Source organism: Polyodon spathula, chromosome 1 (genome assembly GCF_017654505.1).
Source record: "Polyodon spathula isolate WHYD16114869_AA chromosome 1, ASM1765450v1, whole genome shotgun sequence".
Taxonomy (NCBI): domain Eukaryota; kingdom Metazoa; phylum Chordata; class Actinopteri; order Acipenseriformes; family Polyodontidae; genus Polyodon; species Polyodon spathula.
The window spans coordinates 42,369,366-42,384,731 of record NC_054534.1 but is presented as its reverse complement, the minus strand read 5'-3'; the positions used below and the strand labels follow the sequence as shown (position 1 = coordinate 42,384,731).

Below are 15,366 nucleotides of genomic sequence, written 5' to 3'. Positions count from 1 at the left end.
CACTTTGACCAGTCTTGGCCATAAAAGCCTGTAGCTCTTGCAAAGTTGCCATTGCCCTCTTGGTTGTCTCCTTGCTCGGTCATCCAGTTTGGAGGGACGGCCTGATCTAGGCAGGGTCTTGGCGGTGCCATACATCTTTCACTTCTTAATAATCGTCTTGACTGTGCTCCAAGGGATATTCAAGGCCGTTGATATTTTTTTATACCCATCCCCAGATCTGTGCCTTTCAACAACTTTGTCCCGGATTTCTTTTGAAAGCGCCTTGGTGCTCACGGTTGAGTCTTTGCTTTGAAATGCACTATCCAGCAGAGGGAACCTACAGGAACTGCTGAATTTATCCTGAAATAATGTGAATCACTAAAATCTAACACAGGTGGAGGCCACTTAACTTGGTGTGTGATTTTGAAGGCGATTGGTTACACCTGAGCTAATTTAGGTATTACAAGGGGGGGGGCTATTACAAGGGGGGTGGACACTTATCCAACCAAGCTATTTCAGTTTCTACTTTTAATTAATTTTCTACAAATTTCTAGAACTTATTTTTTCACTTGGAAGTTGTGGGGTAGGATGTGTAGAAAAATGAAAAACAAATAAATAAATAATTCCAGGCTATAAGGCAACAAAAGGTGAACATTTTGAAAGGGGGTGTACACTTTCTATAGGCACTGTAATTAAATAATTTTGTTTCATAGTCGAACTAAGCTTGCTGAATAATGTTACGTTAAAATATTGAACTACAACCCTTTCGCTCTGTAGTTTTCCATACTTAACGAAAAAACGGACAGCAATTAAAATCTGACATTTCGAAATCCAACATGAAATACTATACTACTATTATGCTGCCTTCCAATATACTTTTATCCAGGGGCGGTGCCACGCTTGGGCCTGAGGGGCCTGGTCCCACCCAGTTATGTAGAGATTGACAATTAAATCAAAATTAAGCCAGTCGGCATCAAACATACAGGAACTTTTCTTTCATTGCAAGGCACGCAAGCCACCAGCTTGTGCAGCGGCTGTTTAGTTATTCATACTGTATAAATGGGTAACTGTATGTACAAAATAATGTGATATCTTGCAACAACTATACGTTGCCCTGGATAAGGGTGTCTGCTAAGAAATATAATAATACAGAACGTTTAGCCAACTTTGCAATAAACCAGAGCTATATTTGTGTCTTACACATTAGCTATGTCCCGACACATTTTGTAAAAAGAAAACGAACCGACAATCAACAAACGCATCAGTAACGTAAGTACCTATATTTAATTTTATCAATTTGAATTCAGTTGACTGATGCAACTGAGATGTATGCTATGCTAAACTCATGCCTCTATTCCTGTTTTGTTTTTGTTCCCATATAAATGACACTTTTTTAAAGCTCAAAGGTAAGTACTGACATTCACTTTTAGTCACTGTATGAGAGCTTTTTAAATTTAAGCTCACTTTGGGAAGTCGAATACATGTTTGAGAGCTTTTTTCAGAAACTCATTCTCAAAATCATTTTCTTTATGTGTGGTAGTGACTTCTAGCTTGCTAACGTTATGGAATTTTTGCTGCTATGCCTGTTGGTGGTAAATTGGATGTTCACCTGTCAAAATGTTTTGGTAGCGTGTGCGTTCTTGGAGAATATGGTGCTATTTCTGACAGTATAGTGTCCTCAGTACGCGTATTGGTAATTACGTCATTACGTTTACGTAATTAAGTCATAAACAGCCCGTCTGTGAAAATTTGGGTCCCAGTCAGGAATTAAATCCTGCCGCCACCACTGGTGATATCGTTCTGTAGTTTCTTTGATTACATGTTAAATAAAACATCTAAATGGTGTTAATATTTTATATATTTTTTCTCAAGCCAACAAAAAGAAAATGTAGGTGATACAAAAATTATACCTACAGGGCTTCACCATGTTTCACCACCTGCAGACTGAGCTGCTCCACCGAACACGGCAGGAAGGTGGAGCGATTTCGCCAAATCAGGTTGTTCAGTTCTGTTCGATTTCACACAATTACGCTTTTAGGATCACATCTCCCAACAGAGCAATCACATGACTTTAACACTGACCTACTGCCAGAGCGCTTGCTGCATCCCGCCTCCAGATAAACAATCTGTCAGCTGTGATCTGCGAATGTGAGTTTTGATTGACTGTCCACCAATACTATCTTGCTACGGTTTATTTTTCTAATCGCAGTAGATTAGACGGCACCTGTATTTTTTGACTAGTCGTTAAGAAAGATAAAAAGAAATACTGACTTGGGGCTGGGTCACCCCAAAGACTGGGCCCGGGTATAGTTGTGTCCCTTGCACCTCTTTTGGGTATTTACAATTGTTATTATTACAAGAGTAATTTAACGAATTAATTTAGTTAGCGTTCAATTAAAACCTAGGATTTAGTCAGTGTTAAAGTAAATGCAGCCACTTTTTTGCACAAGCCCTGTATAGGGAATGCATGAAGATTTGTAAAGTACTCCCACATTCTCTTAGCACGTGCCCCAATATTAACACTTTCCGATTCAATCAATGTATGCTTGGACAGTTCTGGAATCTCAGGATGCCAGTCGTTTTGCTTAGAAACAGGTGGACAGTTCTATTTTTTTTTTTATTTTCTTTAGAACATTTAGAAGCCCAGGATGCCCACACAATGTGTACAGTACTCTCACTAAAAGAATGTGGTGTTTGGTACAGTACATAGTTTAATTAATCAAACAGAGTTGAAATACTTTTGCTTAAAACATTTATGCTCTTAATTAAGCATGCAGAGAGGGAGTGTAATGCTGAGTCTTCCATATGGCAAACAACTCATTAAATGACAAGTGAAAGAATGTCTGTTTGTTCTTTAAACTTGATTTCAGTATAAAATCATACAGACTTCAGAATAAAATTGTACTTCAACTTATAGTATAATAAGAAAATAGTTACTTTGTAAAATTGCACAATTTACAACATTACTATGACAATCAGGAATTGTCTACCGTTATAAGGCAAATGTATAAAGAACAAAAGGTCAGGGAGGTTAGGTTAGATTAAATGTAAAATGTTTTTTATACAATACTTTACATTACGTTTTAAGGTTTGAGTTCTATTCAATCAGTAATATGACATTGGGTAAATGAAGCAGTTTATACACTGCATGACATGCTTTGTTCATTATTTCCTTTTTCCTTTAGTACTTAAAATGTCCCCAAATAAAAATCAAATACTTAGTTAAAGATTCTAATTCTTTTCATGCTTTTATTAATAAATTGTTTCATGAATATTTGTAAAAAAAAAAATGATACCCGTGAAAAGGTTCATTCAATTCAGAGAAGCAGATATAACCTTAAATTGCTTAGCCAATCAGGTAATAGTAAAAAAAATAAATAAAAAAAAAATAACATTTACCAAATGTAGAATACCCTCAATAATAATATCTGCCCAGTTCCAGATTTTACATTTAGAAGTAAAACACAGACAGGTAGTATATCCCTGTCCACTAGAATATACACCTTGTGAAGTGCAATAATATACTACAATTTAAACAATATCCGATCAATCTTCACAGTCAATTTGCAGGATTAAATATAAATGTACTGTAGAGGAAAAAACAAAAGCAAATGGGCCAGTCCTGCTCCAAATATTACCAACAAAACCTGCGAGGAACCTATTATCAGAGGCCATGGTCAAGGCCAGCCAACTTTCCAAGGGTGTACTGTATTTCATGCTTACAAAGATTTGAGTTTGTGAAACAAATAGTTCCTGAGATGGAAGCAATGTATTGAGCATGAGCAGAGGGCAAGCAAACAGAAGAATTCTGCATACTCAAGGGATGCTTAATTAACATGGAGAAATCAACAAACTACAAAGTCATTTCGACAGGGAATTACAGCTTACAGGATTTTTATTTTTGGAGATAGTTATTTGTTTTTTCTTTATTTAAAGTTTAATATTATTCAGCTCAAAAATGCAATGCTTAAAATGCCTGCAAATCAGTCTACATGTGCTTTGAAATATATAAAGGCTTCCTTTAGGCTTGTGATGTATTCACATTTAAATACAAAACAATACATTTGTCCTCACCACCCCATTATAAGTTAATTGAAACTAATTTATTTAGTTTAAAATACATCTTCTGCAAACAAAAAATGATGCATTTATGACTTGTTATTTTCAAACTCAATTAAAACATAATATATAAATATATACATACTGCAAATGACATGCATATAACAAATTCATTTAGGCCCATTTAAGCACATTAGTAACACACCATGTGGTGGTAAGGCTGGGACTGCAGGAAGACCCCTTGGCGATTCATTTTATATTAAATCTCTAATGGTCTCTCTCCTTAGCTTTGTAAAATATGCACAAAAGTCCAGACTATGCAGCCATTGAAATGAATGGTTATTCATTCACTAAACGAGAACCCCATGTTTAATGTTCCTTGGACATAAGGTAGTCTAGGGAAGTCGCATCCCTACAGCTACATACATCATTTATTTTACACATACCCTAATATCTCACAACAGGCATCAGGAAAAATATCTTTAAAAAAAACATTGTAAGTTGTAAATTATTTTTGTATAGAAATGCAGCCACAGGACCACACAAAATGGATTTATTTACTGTAAGCTTTTTCACAGACTTGATTCAAACCACTGACTCTTGAGGGTCTTTCTATTTATGTTGAAAAAGTTATCAAGAACTTAACATATCACTCCTGCTATAATAATAGAGATACAAATGTGTTCTAATAATACCTATTGCAATTATACTGATTTTTATCATTTTTCATGTGCTCTAACTAAGGATTATTATATTCAAATTTTCAAAAACTGGACATTTATACAACTGTGCTTAGTCATTTAGATAGGGTTACATGATAGAAGCACACTATTTTGTAGTAAGGTCATGGTTAATAAATAATTCTAATGCATGCAAAACCATTCCACTCTACTTTATCAATATCTCTTTCAACCACTAGATGGAACCACTGGTCTTAAACACAAACTATACTGTTTTGAAATGTGAGTACTAGATTAAAATATTACTGTTAAAAACATACATAAAACAAAATAATGTAAATAGTGGATGTATTATATTAGCAGATAAACTCGGTTTTAAAAAAATAATAATAATTCATTCACAGTGAAAAAGTCAGCTGTGCATATAAAATATGCCAAAGGGGAATGGGGTAAATTAAGGGTTATGGCTCCTCATCTTTTCCATGTTCCCCTTTTAATACTTTGAAATTATATAATTAAACCTCACTGGTTTCAAAACAATAGCAAGCAAATTTTTGAGTGCCAGGAGTCAGTCTAAATTCTTACAATGCTGTTGTTTAATTAAAGTAAGTGTTATGAGCCATGCACTTGGGTATTAACTTTAAGCTGACAATAACCTACTTTATATGAATTATTTAAAAGGCTGATTCAACAAAAACAAGAAATCAATTCAAGTTTAGTTTATTGCAATTAAGTTTGGCTCTTATTTAAGTTATGTATTAACATGAACATGGCCAAGTCCACGTCAACTGGCCTAGACTCAAGAGAATCAATTAGAATTTCAGTACATTTTTTTGTATAGTTGTCACCACTGAAAAAAGGTTGTTTTGATTATATATATATATATATATATATATATATATATATATATATATATATATATATATATATATATATATAATTGGCAAAAACAGAGCAAAATATCCTATGATACACTTGAAGCAAAAAAAAGGTGTTCTATATGAAAGGAGTCAATGGTCATATGGCATTAAAATGTACAGACTGCAGAAAAATACAACCTATATATGGCACATCTTTCAAAACAACAGGTGATTAAATTAAGACTACGAAGACCCCCAGTCCACAAGGTTTACTTTATATGAATGTGTCTGTGATGAATATGTCAGCATCGAAATAGAAAAACTAGACAACCTTTACATGACTATTCATAATGATTTAAAAAACAAAAACCAAAACAAAAAAGTACTGGCCTCTGCTTCATTACATTTCAAAACTAAATATTAAAACAGCAATATTTTCTTACAAAATATTACACTGACATTTTTTTCTAAGCCACCATTAAGACTGGTATCCAAGTAAGCAAATCCCTATTGAGGGATAAGAAAAGACAGCTGCAATTTTTCATAAGTGATGTTTTAAAACACTGTGATAAATCACTCCTCAACAACAACAAAAAAATTAATATGGATTATTATGCAAATAAGTCTACTTATAACCAGAATATCTATAATGAATTACTGAGGTGGCAGTGCCAATCACATACCTTCCTGGCATGTTGCACTGTAAGTGGCAGTTCTGATGAGTGAATGGACCACCCCATGTTTTGCTTCTATCAGTATCTGTGGTTGTGATGCACTTACCTCCAGGTTCATGTGCACAGTGCTAATTGCAACTTTAATATCTCCATCCGACAGCTCTTTCACTTCCTTTAGCAGCATCTCTTCAATGTTTGCTCCTGTATTTAAAATAAATAAAATATTTCAGAACATGATTTCAAAGGAGCATTAAGAGCGTACATCCTACCAAGTGTGCCTGTAATACCAAAGAACTGCACTTGAGAGGCTACACAGCTGTGGTTCACTTGTAAAACAAAACCGCCATCCAAAGCATATAAATAGGGCTTCTGGTTTTCATTTTTTTTTAAATGTATTTTTCTCTTCTTATTTTTAGCTATTTTTCAGTTTTAAGTAAATTTATTGTTTTTGGTTTCTTTAAAAAATGTGTGGGTGTTTTTTTTCTGTCACAATATGTATTAACACGACAGTACTAACACACTTCAACTGTACCTTCTTTCCTTTGCTGTCTTCCCCACAAAATCCTTACTGTCACAGCCATATTCTTTTGGAGTTTCTGTGTGTTTAATAATTTTTTACATTTTGCCACAATTTGCAATTCTGTTCTAAATTCCACAAGCCTGTAAATACTCTAATAATAGAACGGTAATATAACTTTAAATCTCACAAGCAAGAACAATACTCCACTCTAGTAATTGTAATCTCGTTTTAAATCTTGCACTCATGTTACAATCCTCCAGTACAAATGTGGGAATTTGCTGCCACAGTACTTGGGTGGGTTTAAAGTATTCAGAATGAATCAATGCAAGATACAAGTTGTAATGCTTAAATGTGTATTGATGAACCGTGATGCTTTCTTTACATCATATATTAAAGGAATAATGCACAACATGGCGTGTGCTGTTCTGGGACAACATCAAACCCAAGAAGTGATTTTACAACTGCCACAATCAGACCATTAAATAACAGTATACACATAATAATAATAATACAAAAGCAGCAATTTTAAAGTTACATTAAAACCCACTAAGATAAGCCATGTTATTCTCATGTATGCCATGAACACATTGTTGGCAGAGCTGAACCCTGCATTTGACAGTATATTAATGTTATGGCTCGGGGGCAGTTCATTTAAATGTCTGTTTAAGCCCGCTCTGAGCCCCATGTAATGCCATTCGGCTCTCCAGGGTTATGTCTGACAGAGGCATAAAATTGTTGTAGAACTGTATTAAGGTGTTCTATTGTGACAGTTTTCAAGTCTATATTTGTGTTACTCTCACTCACCTGGTCATAAAAAAAACTGACTGTCCAGTTGGTTTGCCAAACAAGGTTTCCACAGTTGTCATGTTATTTGGAGTAAAATTCACTTCAGGAATTGTGTCACTTATTCTGTGTTATTGACAGTTGTGGTGGATTGATATGTCTGTCTATGTTTTCAGTGAGGAGGTTGCCGGTACTAGATCCGATGCTGGGATAACATCAAAGGTCTAATGTAAGGCTGACCAATCAGAGCATAGGAATTGTTCTTGCATTTGTAATGTATTATAATAGAGGTGTGTATTATTTGTATTGTAATACAAGACCAGAAGAACAACATAGTGCTTTATAGTTGGTATGAATACATACTCTCCCTGCCCTATTTAATGTCTGTCTTTTAAAACAGTTTGACATTAAATAATTGTATTATGCATCAGGACTACCAGGACCATTCTATGTATCATGACACATATTGTTTCGCAACATACATATCGTGATATATATTGTATTATGACTTTAGTGTATCATTACACACCTGAACTCCAGGAGCATAATCTAAGAGGTCCGTCATATTAAATCAAATGGTTTCTAAATATGAAGTAAAACTGAAATATGACACTATGTGAAAGAATGTGGTCTGTATCATTGATATGGTCAGAGTTTAAAGCAATGTGGCAGTGAAAGGTTAGTTTTCACTGGTAATGGAACAGCTTAGTATACTTGTGTTTACATTGCTAAAACAGAAACCCTTGAACCAAGTAATTGAAATGGTCAGCTATCATATGAGATTAACTGTTCTGCTGAAACAAAGTGAAAGACTAATTCACTAGTGACAAGCACTTATGAGACTCAACAAAATGCCAGGGCATTATTTATTTGTCTACTGGTCTACCTAACAAAACAAATTTCTGTGTTGGTCTGGTTGTCTTCTTCATTTGTATGGATAAACAATAAATAAACTAATTCATTAATACATTAAAAACAGCCCAGAAATCTGAGTTGTCTCTTTATTGGGTGTATTTTTTATTTCATAAAAAATATGACAATTTGGAGTAAAAATCTTGGAACTAGTTCCCTAATGTATTAATAAAACTTACATAGTCTAGCTGGTAGTTTTAACTTTCTTTTAAATAAAAAAAAAAAAAAAAAAGTTTTGGTTGTTTTATAATTGACTGTGGATTATTACCTTGAAATTTTGGCTTGGCTGACTTTAAAACTGTGATGGCATCCTCCCTCGGAGGAAGCTCCCCAAACTTCTTCTCCATAGCATAGAGCAATTCTTCTTGGTCGTTGGTCAACTTGCGATCTTTGGAAGGCGCATTAATAGATTCAAAAAGTATGGCTCCTAAAAAAAACAAATACTGGTTACTCAAATCTTTGCAAGTGGACCTCGATCAGTCCTATTCAGTCATAGGCCTCAAGCAGACACTGCCAATCGTGTCAGATTGCAAGGTGGTTTTGTAAGCTAGATTGGGGGCTGTCTGGAGACCATAAAACTAATTTAACTTGTGACCTGAGCTGTATTTAAAGCCAGGACGAGAGGAAAGAAAGTCAAAGCTAGTGAATTAGCTCATTGCTAACTAACTCTAACTAACTCACCCTTACTTCTTGAACAACTCCCTGCTTTAATGTTGATATAAACAGATGGAATTTAATATTATCCACCAGCAGGTTATTCCATTTTTAAGAGTAAGTTGCTTCAAATGCCAGTTTGGTAGCTTATTTACACTCCCCTTACTATTTTAGGGTGCTTAAACATTCTTAGGCCTCGTACACACACACGCTGCGGTTAGCACAACAACCATGTCAAAAAACTGCACTCGTTGCGACTGTTTGTTGTACACACATGCCCTTCATCACTGAAGTGAGCACTCCCTATTTAAACTAACAACTGAACTCGGACCACCATTACACAACATTCGGTAAGTTTGTGTGGCGGCAGCATGGATGCTGTGTTTGTGTTTATGCTTCTGGAAGAAAGTACTATCCGTAATCGATCGAGAGCTCATCAAGCACAGCTGTGCTCTCTTCTGCAAAACCAGCGGAGACGCCATTTTGCTTTTTCTGCAGTGCTAAATACAGTGGCGACCATCTGCAGTACCATGACAGTAGATCAAAACACTTAGGCGATCCTCCAACTAGAAGGCTGGTGGAATGATTTGAGTGGTCTCTAAATAATTGATTAAAAAATGTATGCATGTCTAAGGAGTTATATATGCATCTTTGTTATTTACTGAGGCCTTTCCTGGAGTGCCAAAAACATACAGATGAGATGTTCGGTATTGGTGGAAAAACGAGTTGTGGCAGCACTGTGGCATTTGGGTACACAAATTGTCCCATATTGTTGTAATTTAAGTTGCAAAACCGAAAATACAATTTTTGCTTTTTATTGTTCTTACAACAGAATATTATATAACTGTACTTTCGTTAAATAAAAAATGTATATTATGCACTATTTACTATTGTTATGAATCAACTTGTCTCATCAGGCACCTATATTATTATTTTTTGACCATGTTTATCACACGGAAATGTCTGAAACGATGACATCATTGCTTGCGTAAAAATCCACGAGCACCTACAATGGTTGTTTTAGTGCAGTTTTAATAGAAACCCACAGTTGCTGCGCATTAACAAACCGAACTGAATTAATAACCGAACTCGCTACTTGTTCTGATCAGGATTAACTAGTGCACTTGTCGTTACCTTTTGCAACCGAACTGTGCGTTTACTTAAACCGTATTAAAAGCAAAAGTTCAACTCACAACCACATTTAGGCTGTGTGTGTACGAAGCCACAGTGGTTTGGGATCTGTGGCTCAAATACTACTTTTATAATTTTTCACTAAATCACTGAGGATTCACCACATAAGCTCAAAGCCAGGCAGATTTAGAAACAACAAATAACAAAAGAGACAGAATGAAAGGAAACAATAAATAAATACAAATTTAAATTACACTTGAAGCTACTGCTAACTAAGTATCAGTGATCATGGAAGGTGCTGGATTGCACTGAAATCTACATACAAAGATTTACTAGGTATCGGTAGATGGGAAGAAAGATACAGATAAATACATATTGGGTAAGGGTGAAAAACAAAAAGAGAAAGATGGAGAATAAGGAAATACATATTTCAGTGCAAAAAGACCAATTACCAAGCCTTGTTTTGTTTTAATAACAAATATGTTTGATCAGCAGTGCATTTAAAAGGAGAGGAAAAACTCAAACAGCAATATACCTAGTGATGGCCAAATCAGCATACAAAGTGATTTGTCCCACCCTCCACAAATCACTTGGTATGCTGATGGCCATTCGGCCAATAGCTTTCAAAACCATGGTGGCCAACATTTTCAAATGCGGACAATAGGAGGATTTTGCACACACATTGTTTTTGCATGCTTTGTTTTCATGTAATGGGTGTTGCTTAATTGTGGGAGGGGAACTATAGTTGTAGTCAAACGTTTACTTAGCCAATGGATTTCTAGAAATTTCTTGAAAACAAATTATTGTAGGAAAAATCTTTATTAGCAAAGGTTTTGCTTTTGTGGATGAGAAAAAAGTTACAAGAAATAGTCTACAATTATTGTATATATAATTGTAATATATAATAGATGTCTACAATTATTTATTTCACCAATCTTTTTGCAAAAATGCAAATTCAAAAGTACTCCTACCCTAAATTAATAGCTAGTTGAGTCACTTTTAGCAATAACAACCTCTTTGAAATGATTAGGATATTTGTCAGTGGCGGTGTTTACATGCATAAGTCATGACAGTTTTCCTCAAAACGTGTCTGCCTTACTTTTCAGGAAATGCGTTGCTATGCAGTTCTGATTTAGGAAAAATAAATAAAAAATCAGCCTTACCAATGCAGATTACTCAATTCATAGACATTTAGGGGAGAGGATATTTCAATGTCCATGTCTGCTTACTAAGAAGTTAAAGAACAGCTCTGAATATCGTGAGGAGAGCTTCACGCGCTGCCATGAGGATAAAAACATTTAACAAGAGGAATGAATTCACGTGTTGTCGCGCACATCCTGAATTACACAGCGCATTAGCTACTTGTTTGTCTGGTTACCTTTCCAACACACACACACACACACACAATTATATAAAATATAATTTCTACTAAGTACAAGTTTTACTACTTAGAATTCTAATTACTGCATGTGTTTCTGCAACATCTAAAAGATAAATTTCATTAACACTAGAACTACCTTTTAACAGATAATAAATATATTATTTTTATATATATATATATATATATATATATATATATATATATATATATATATATATATATATATATATATATACAGTGCCTTGCAAAAGTATTCAGACCCCTGACCAATTCTCTCATATTACTGAATTACAAATGGTACATTGAAATTTCGTTCTGTTTGATATTTTATTTTTAAACACTGAAACTCAGAATCAATTATTGTAAGGTGACATTGGTTTTATGTTGGGAAATATTTTTAAGAAAAATAAAAAACTGAAATATCTTGCTTGCATAAGTATTCAACCCCTGTGCTGTGGAAGCTCCCAGTTTGCACCGATGAAAGAAATTGCCCTAACGAGGACACAATTACCTTACCATTGGCCTCCACCTGTGAACCATTAAAGTTGCTGTCACATTTTCTGGATAAAAACCCCACTGTTGAAGGATCATTGGTAAGGCTGTGAATCTGAAGGAAAATGAAGACCAAAGAGCATTCTACAGAAGTTAGAGATAAAGTAATACAAATGCATAGATTAGGGAAAGGGTACAAAATAATATCCAAGTGTTTGGATATCCCAGTGAGCACAGTTGGATCAATAATCAGGAAGTGGAAGCTGCATCACACCACCCAGGCACTGCCAAGAAAAGGCCGTCCCTCAAAACTCAGCGCTCAAACAAGAAGGAGACTTGTGAGAGAAGCCACAGAGAGGCCAACAATCACTTTGAAGGAGCTACAGAGTTCAGTGGCTGGGAGTGGAGTAATGGTGCACCAGTCAACCATATCAAGAGCTCTGCATAACACTGGCCTGTATGGGAGGGTGGCAAGAAAGAAGCCGTTACTCAAAAAGTACCATCTGAAAGCACGTCTGGAGTTTGCCAGAAAGCATGAGAGTGACCCAGCTGCGATGTGGGAAAAGGTTTTGTGGTCAGATGAGACCAACATAGAGCTTTTTGGCCAAAACTCAAAGCGCTATATGTGGTGCAAACCTAATGCTGCCCATGCCTCAAGACACACCATCCCTACAATGAAGTATGGTGGTGATGCTTCTCATCAGCAGGGACTGGGCATCTTGTTACAATTGAAGGAAGAATGGATGGAGCAAAATACAGGAAAATGAAGACCAAACAGCATTCTACAGAAGTTAGAGATAAAGTAATACAAATGCATAGATTAGGGAAAGGGTACAAAATAATATCCAAGTGTTTGGATATCCCAGTGAACACAGTTGGATCAATAATCAGGAAGTGGAAGCTGCATCACACCACCCAGGCACTGCCAAGAAAAGGCCGGCCCTCAAAACTCAGCGCTCAAACAAGAAGGAGGCTTGTGAGAGAAGCCACAGAGAGGCCAACAATCACTTTGAAGGAGCTACAGATGTTCAGTGGCTGGGAGTGGAGTAATGGTGCACCAGTCAACCATATCAAGAGCTCTGCATAACACTGGGCTGTATGGGAGGGTGGCAAGAAATAAGCCGTTACTCAAAATGTACCATCTGAAAGCACGTCTGGGGTTTTCCAGAAAGCATGAGAGTAACCCAGCTGCGATGTGGGAAAAGGTTTTGTGGTCAGATGAGACCAACATAGAGCTTTTTGGCCAAAACTCAAAGCGCTATATGTGGTGCAAACCTAATGCTGCCCAAGCCTCAAGACACACCATCCCTACTGTGAAGTATGGTGGTGGGGATGCTTCTCATCAGCAGGGACTGGGCATCTTGTTACAATTGAAGGAAGAATGGAGGGAGCAAAATACAGGAAAATACTACAAGAGAATCTGCTTCAGTCTGCTTTTTTTTCAGCTTTAAAAAACTGAAGCTTGGGAGGAAATTCACCTTTCAGCAGGACAATGATCCCAAGCACAAGGCCAAAGCAACACTGGAGTGGCTCAAGAACAAAAAGGTGAATGTCCTACAGTGGCCCAGTCAAGGTCCTGATCTCAATCCCATTGAGAATCTGTGGCACTATTTGAAAATTGCGGTCCACAAGCGTCATCCAACCAACCTGAACAAGCTGGAGCAAATCTGCCAAGAAGAATGGGCCAAAATCACTCCGACACTGTGTGCAAAGCTAGTACATACTTACCCCAAAGACTTAAAGCTGTTATTGCAGCGAAAGGTGGCTCTACGAAATATTAATGTGTGGGGGTTGAATACTTATGCAAGCAAGATATTTCAGTTTTTTATTTTTCTTAAAAATATTTCCCAACATAAAACCAATGCCACCTTACAATAATTGATTTTGAGTTTAAGTGTTTTTAAATAAAATATCGAACAGAACAAAATTTCAATGTACCATTTGTAATTCAGTAATATGAGAGAACTGGTCAGGGGTCTGAATACTTTTGCAAGGCACTGTATATATATATATATATATATATATATATATATATATATATATATATATATATATATATATATAAAGCCTGTTGTTATCTCTACTGGACCTAGCACCATCAATTCCTTCATTTTGTACAAGAAATGCACCAGGGAAAATATCAGTAGGAGAGATTTAATCTTGAAGCTAGCTACAGTGCTTCAGCAGAAACATTTCTATCAGAAAACTGCAAAGCTGCAGGCTGCAGCATCTCAACCTGGATTCTGTGCTGCGAGTGACACACACACACAAGAGAAATACATTTGTTTTCGATTAACAACTACTTTTGTTTTTAGTTTTATATGTACATAAACCTGTTTACACACTAGTTCATTTTGGAATGTATATTTTATTATAGTTTTTTCATTTTTTGAAGTAGTGCTTTACACGTGGTAAGTTAAAAAATAAAGCCTTTTATGTTTAAGGCTCCAGCCACATTCCCACAAGCTACTCAGGATGGGGGTTCAACCCCATCCAAGCCAGCTATACTTTGAGACCGTTTTTTTCATTTCACCACAATTAGCAATTTTGTTTTAAATCCTACAAAGTGTCTCTTCCTAATTGTAATGCCGTTTTAAATCTTGCAACTGGTCTCCAATAGAACTTTAGGAATTTGCTGCTATTCAGTAGTTGGGGTGGTTTTAAAGTATTCAGATCGAATCAATCTAGATACAAATAAGGAAGGAGGGACATTGCCAAACTGCACTGGGAAAGGTAGTTTGTTTTTTTTTTTTTTGTAGTTTTTGGGGGGAAAGAGGTGAAGTCAACATGAATTGAGTAACAATTTTAACATTTTCCTGTTTTTTATTGGCCATACACCAATTAATTTTTTTGTATGAGGGGTGTTATATTGTTTTTTAAATCAAAAACCCTACATATACCTCAACCATGCCATGAAAGGACCATCCTCTATGGGGCTAAGAAAGACCATGACTTGGATTTGTACCTGTGAATATCCAAACATGGAAGACTTACAGTCGAAACATTTGCATTGAATTTATTAAGTTATTTTCAGTATCTCCAAACATGATAACTTGTGAATTACATTGTTTATTTGGAGCACTAGGGCAATTTCAGAAAGAGTGAATCATTTTTTTGCACACAATGACTAGCCTACACACTGCTGCTACCTCCTAAATTAATAACGTTGGATTCTTTAAAAAGGATTTTTTTTAATTGCAATATCTTGTAAAAGAACATAAAACTGAACCCCACTGGAATG

The 15,366-nt window shown here is 35.7% G+C and overlaps 1 protein-coding gene across 1 annotated transcript in view; it reads right to left on the bottom strand.

The window, feature by feature from the left end:
- Nucleotides 1-15,366, bottom strand: part of LOC121320050 (protein prune homolog 2-like) — a 71,910-nt gene that overhangs the window by 10,274 nt on the left and 46,270 nt on the right. Inside the window, exons 3-4 of the mRNA XM_041258243.1 lie at nucleotides 8,736-8,894; nucleotides 6,359-6,453 (exon numbers count right to left, since the gene is read on the bottom strand). Coding sequence (XP_041114177.1) covers nucleotides 6,359-6,453; nucleotides 8,736-8,894 — 254 coding nt within the window. The remainder of the gene's footprint in view (nucleotides 1-6,358; nucleotides 6,454-8,735; nucleotides 8,895-15,366) is intronic.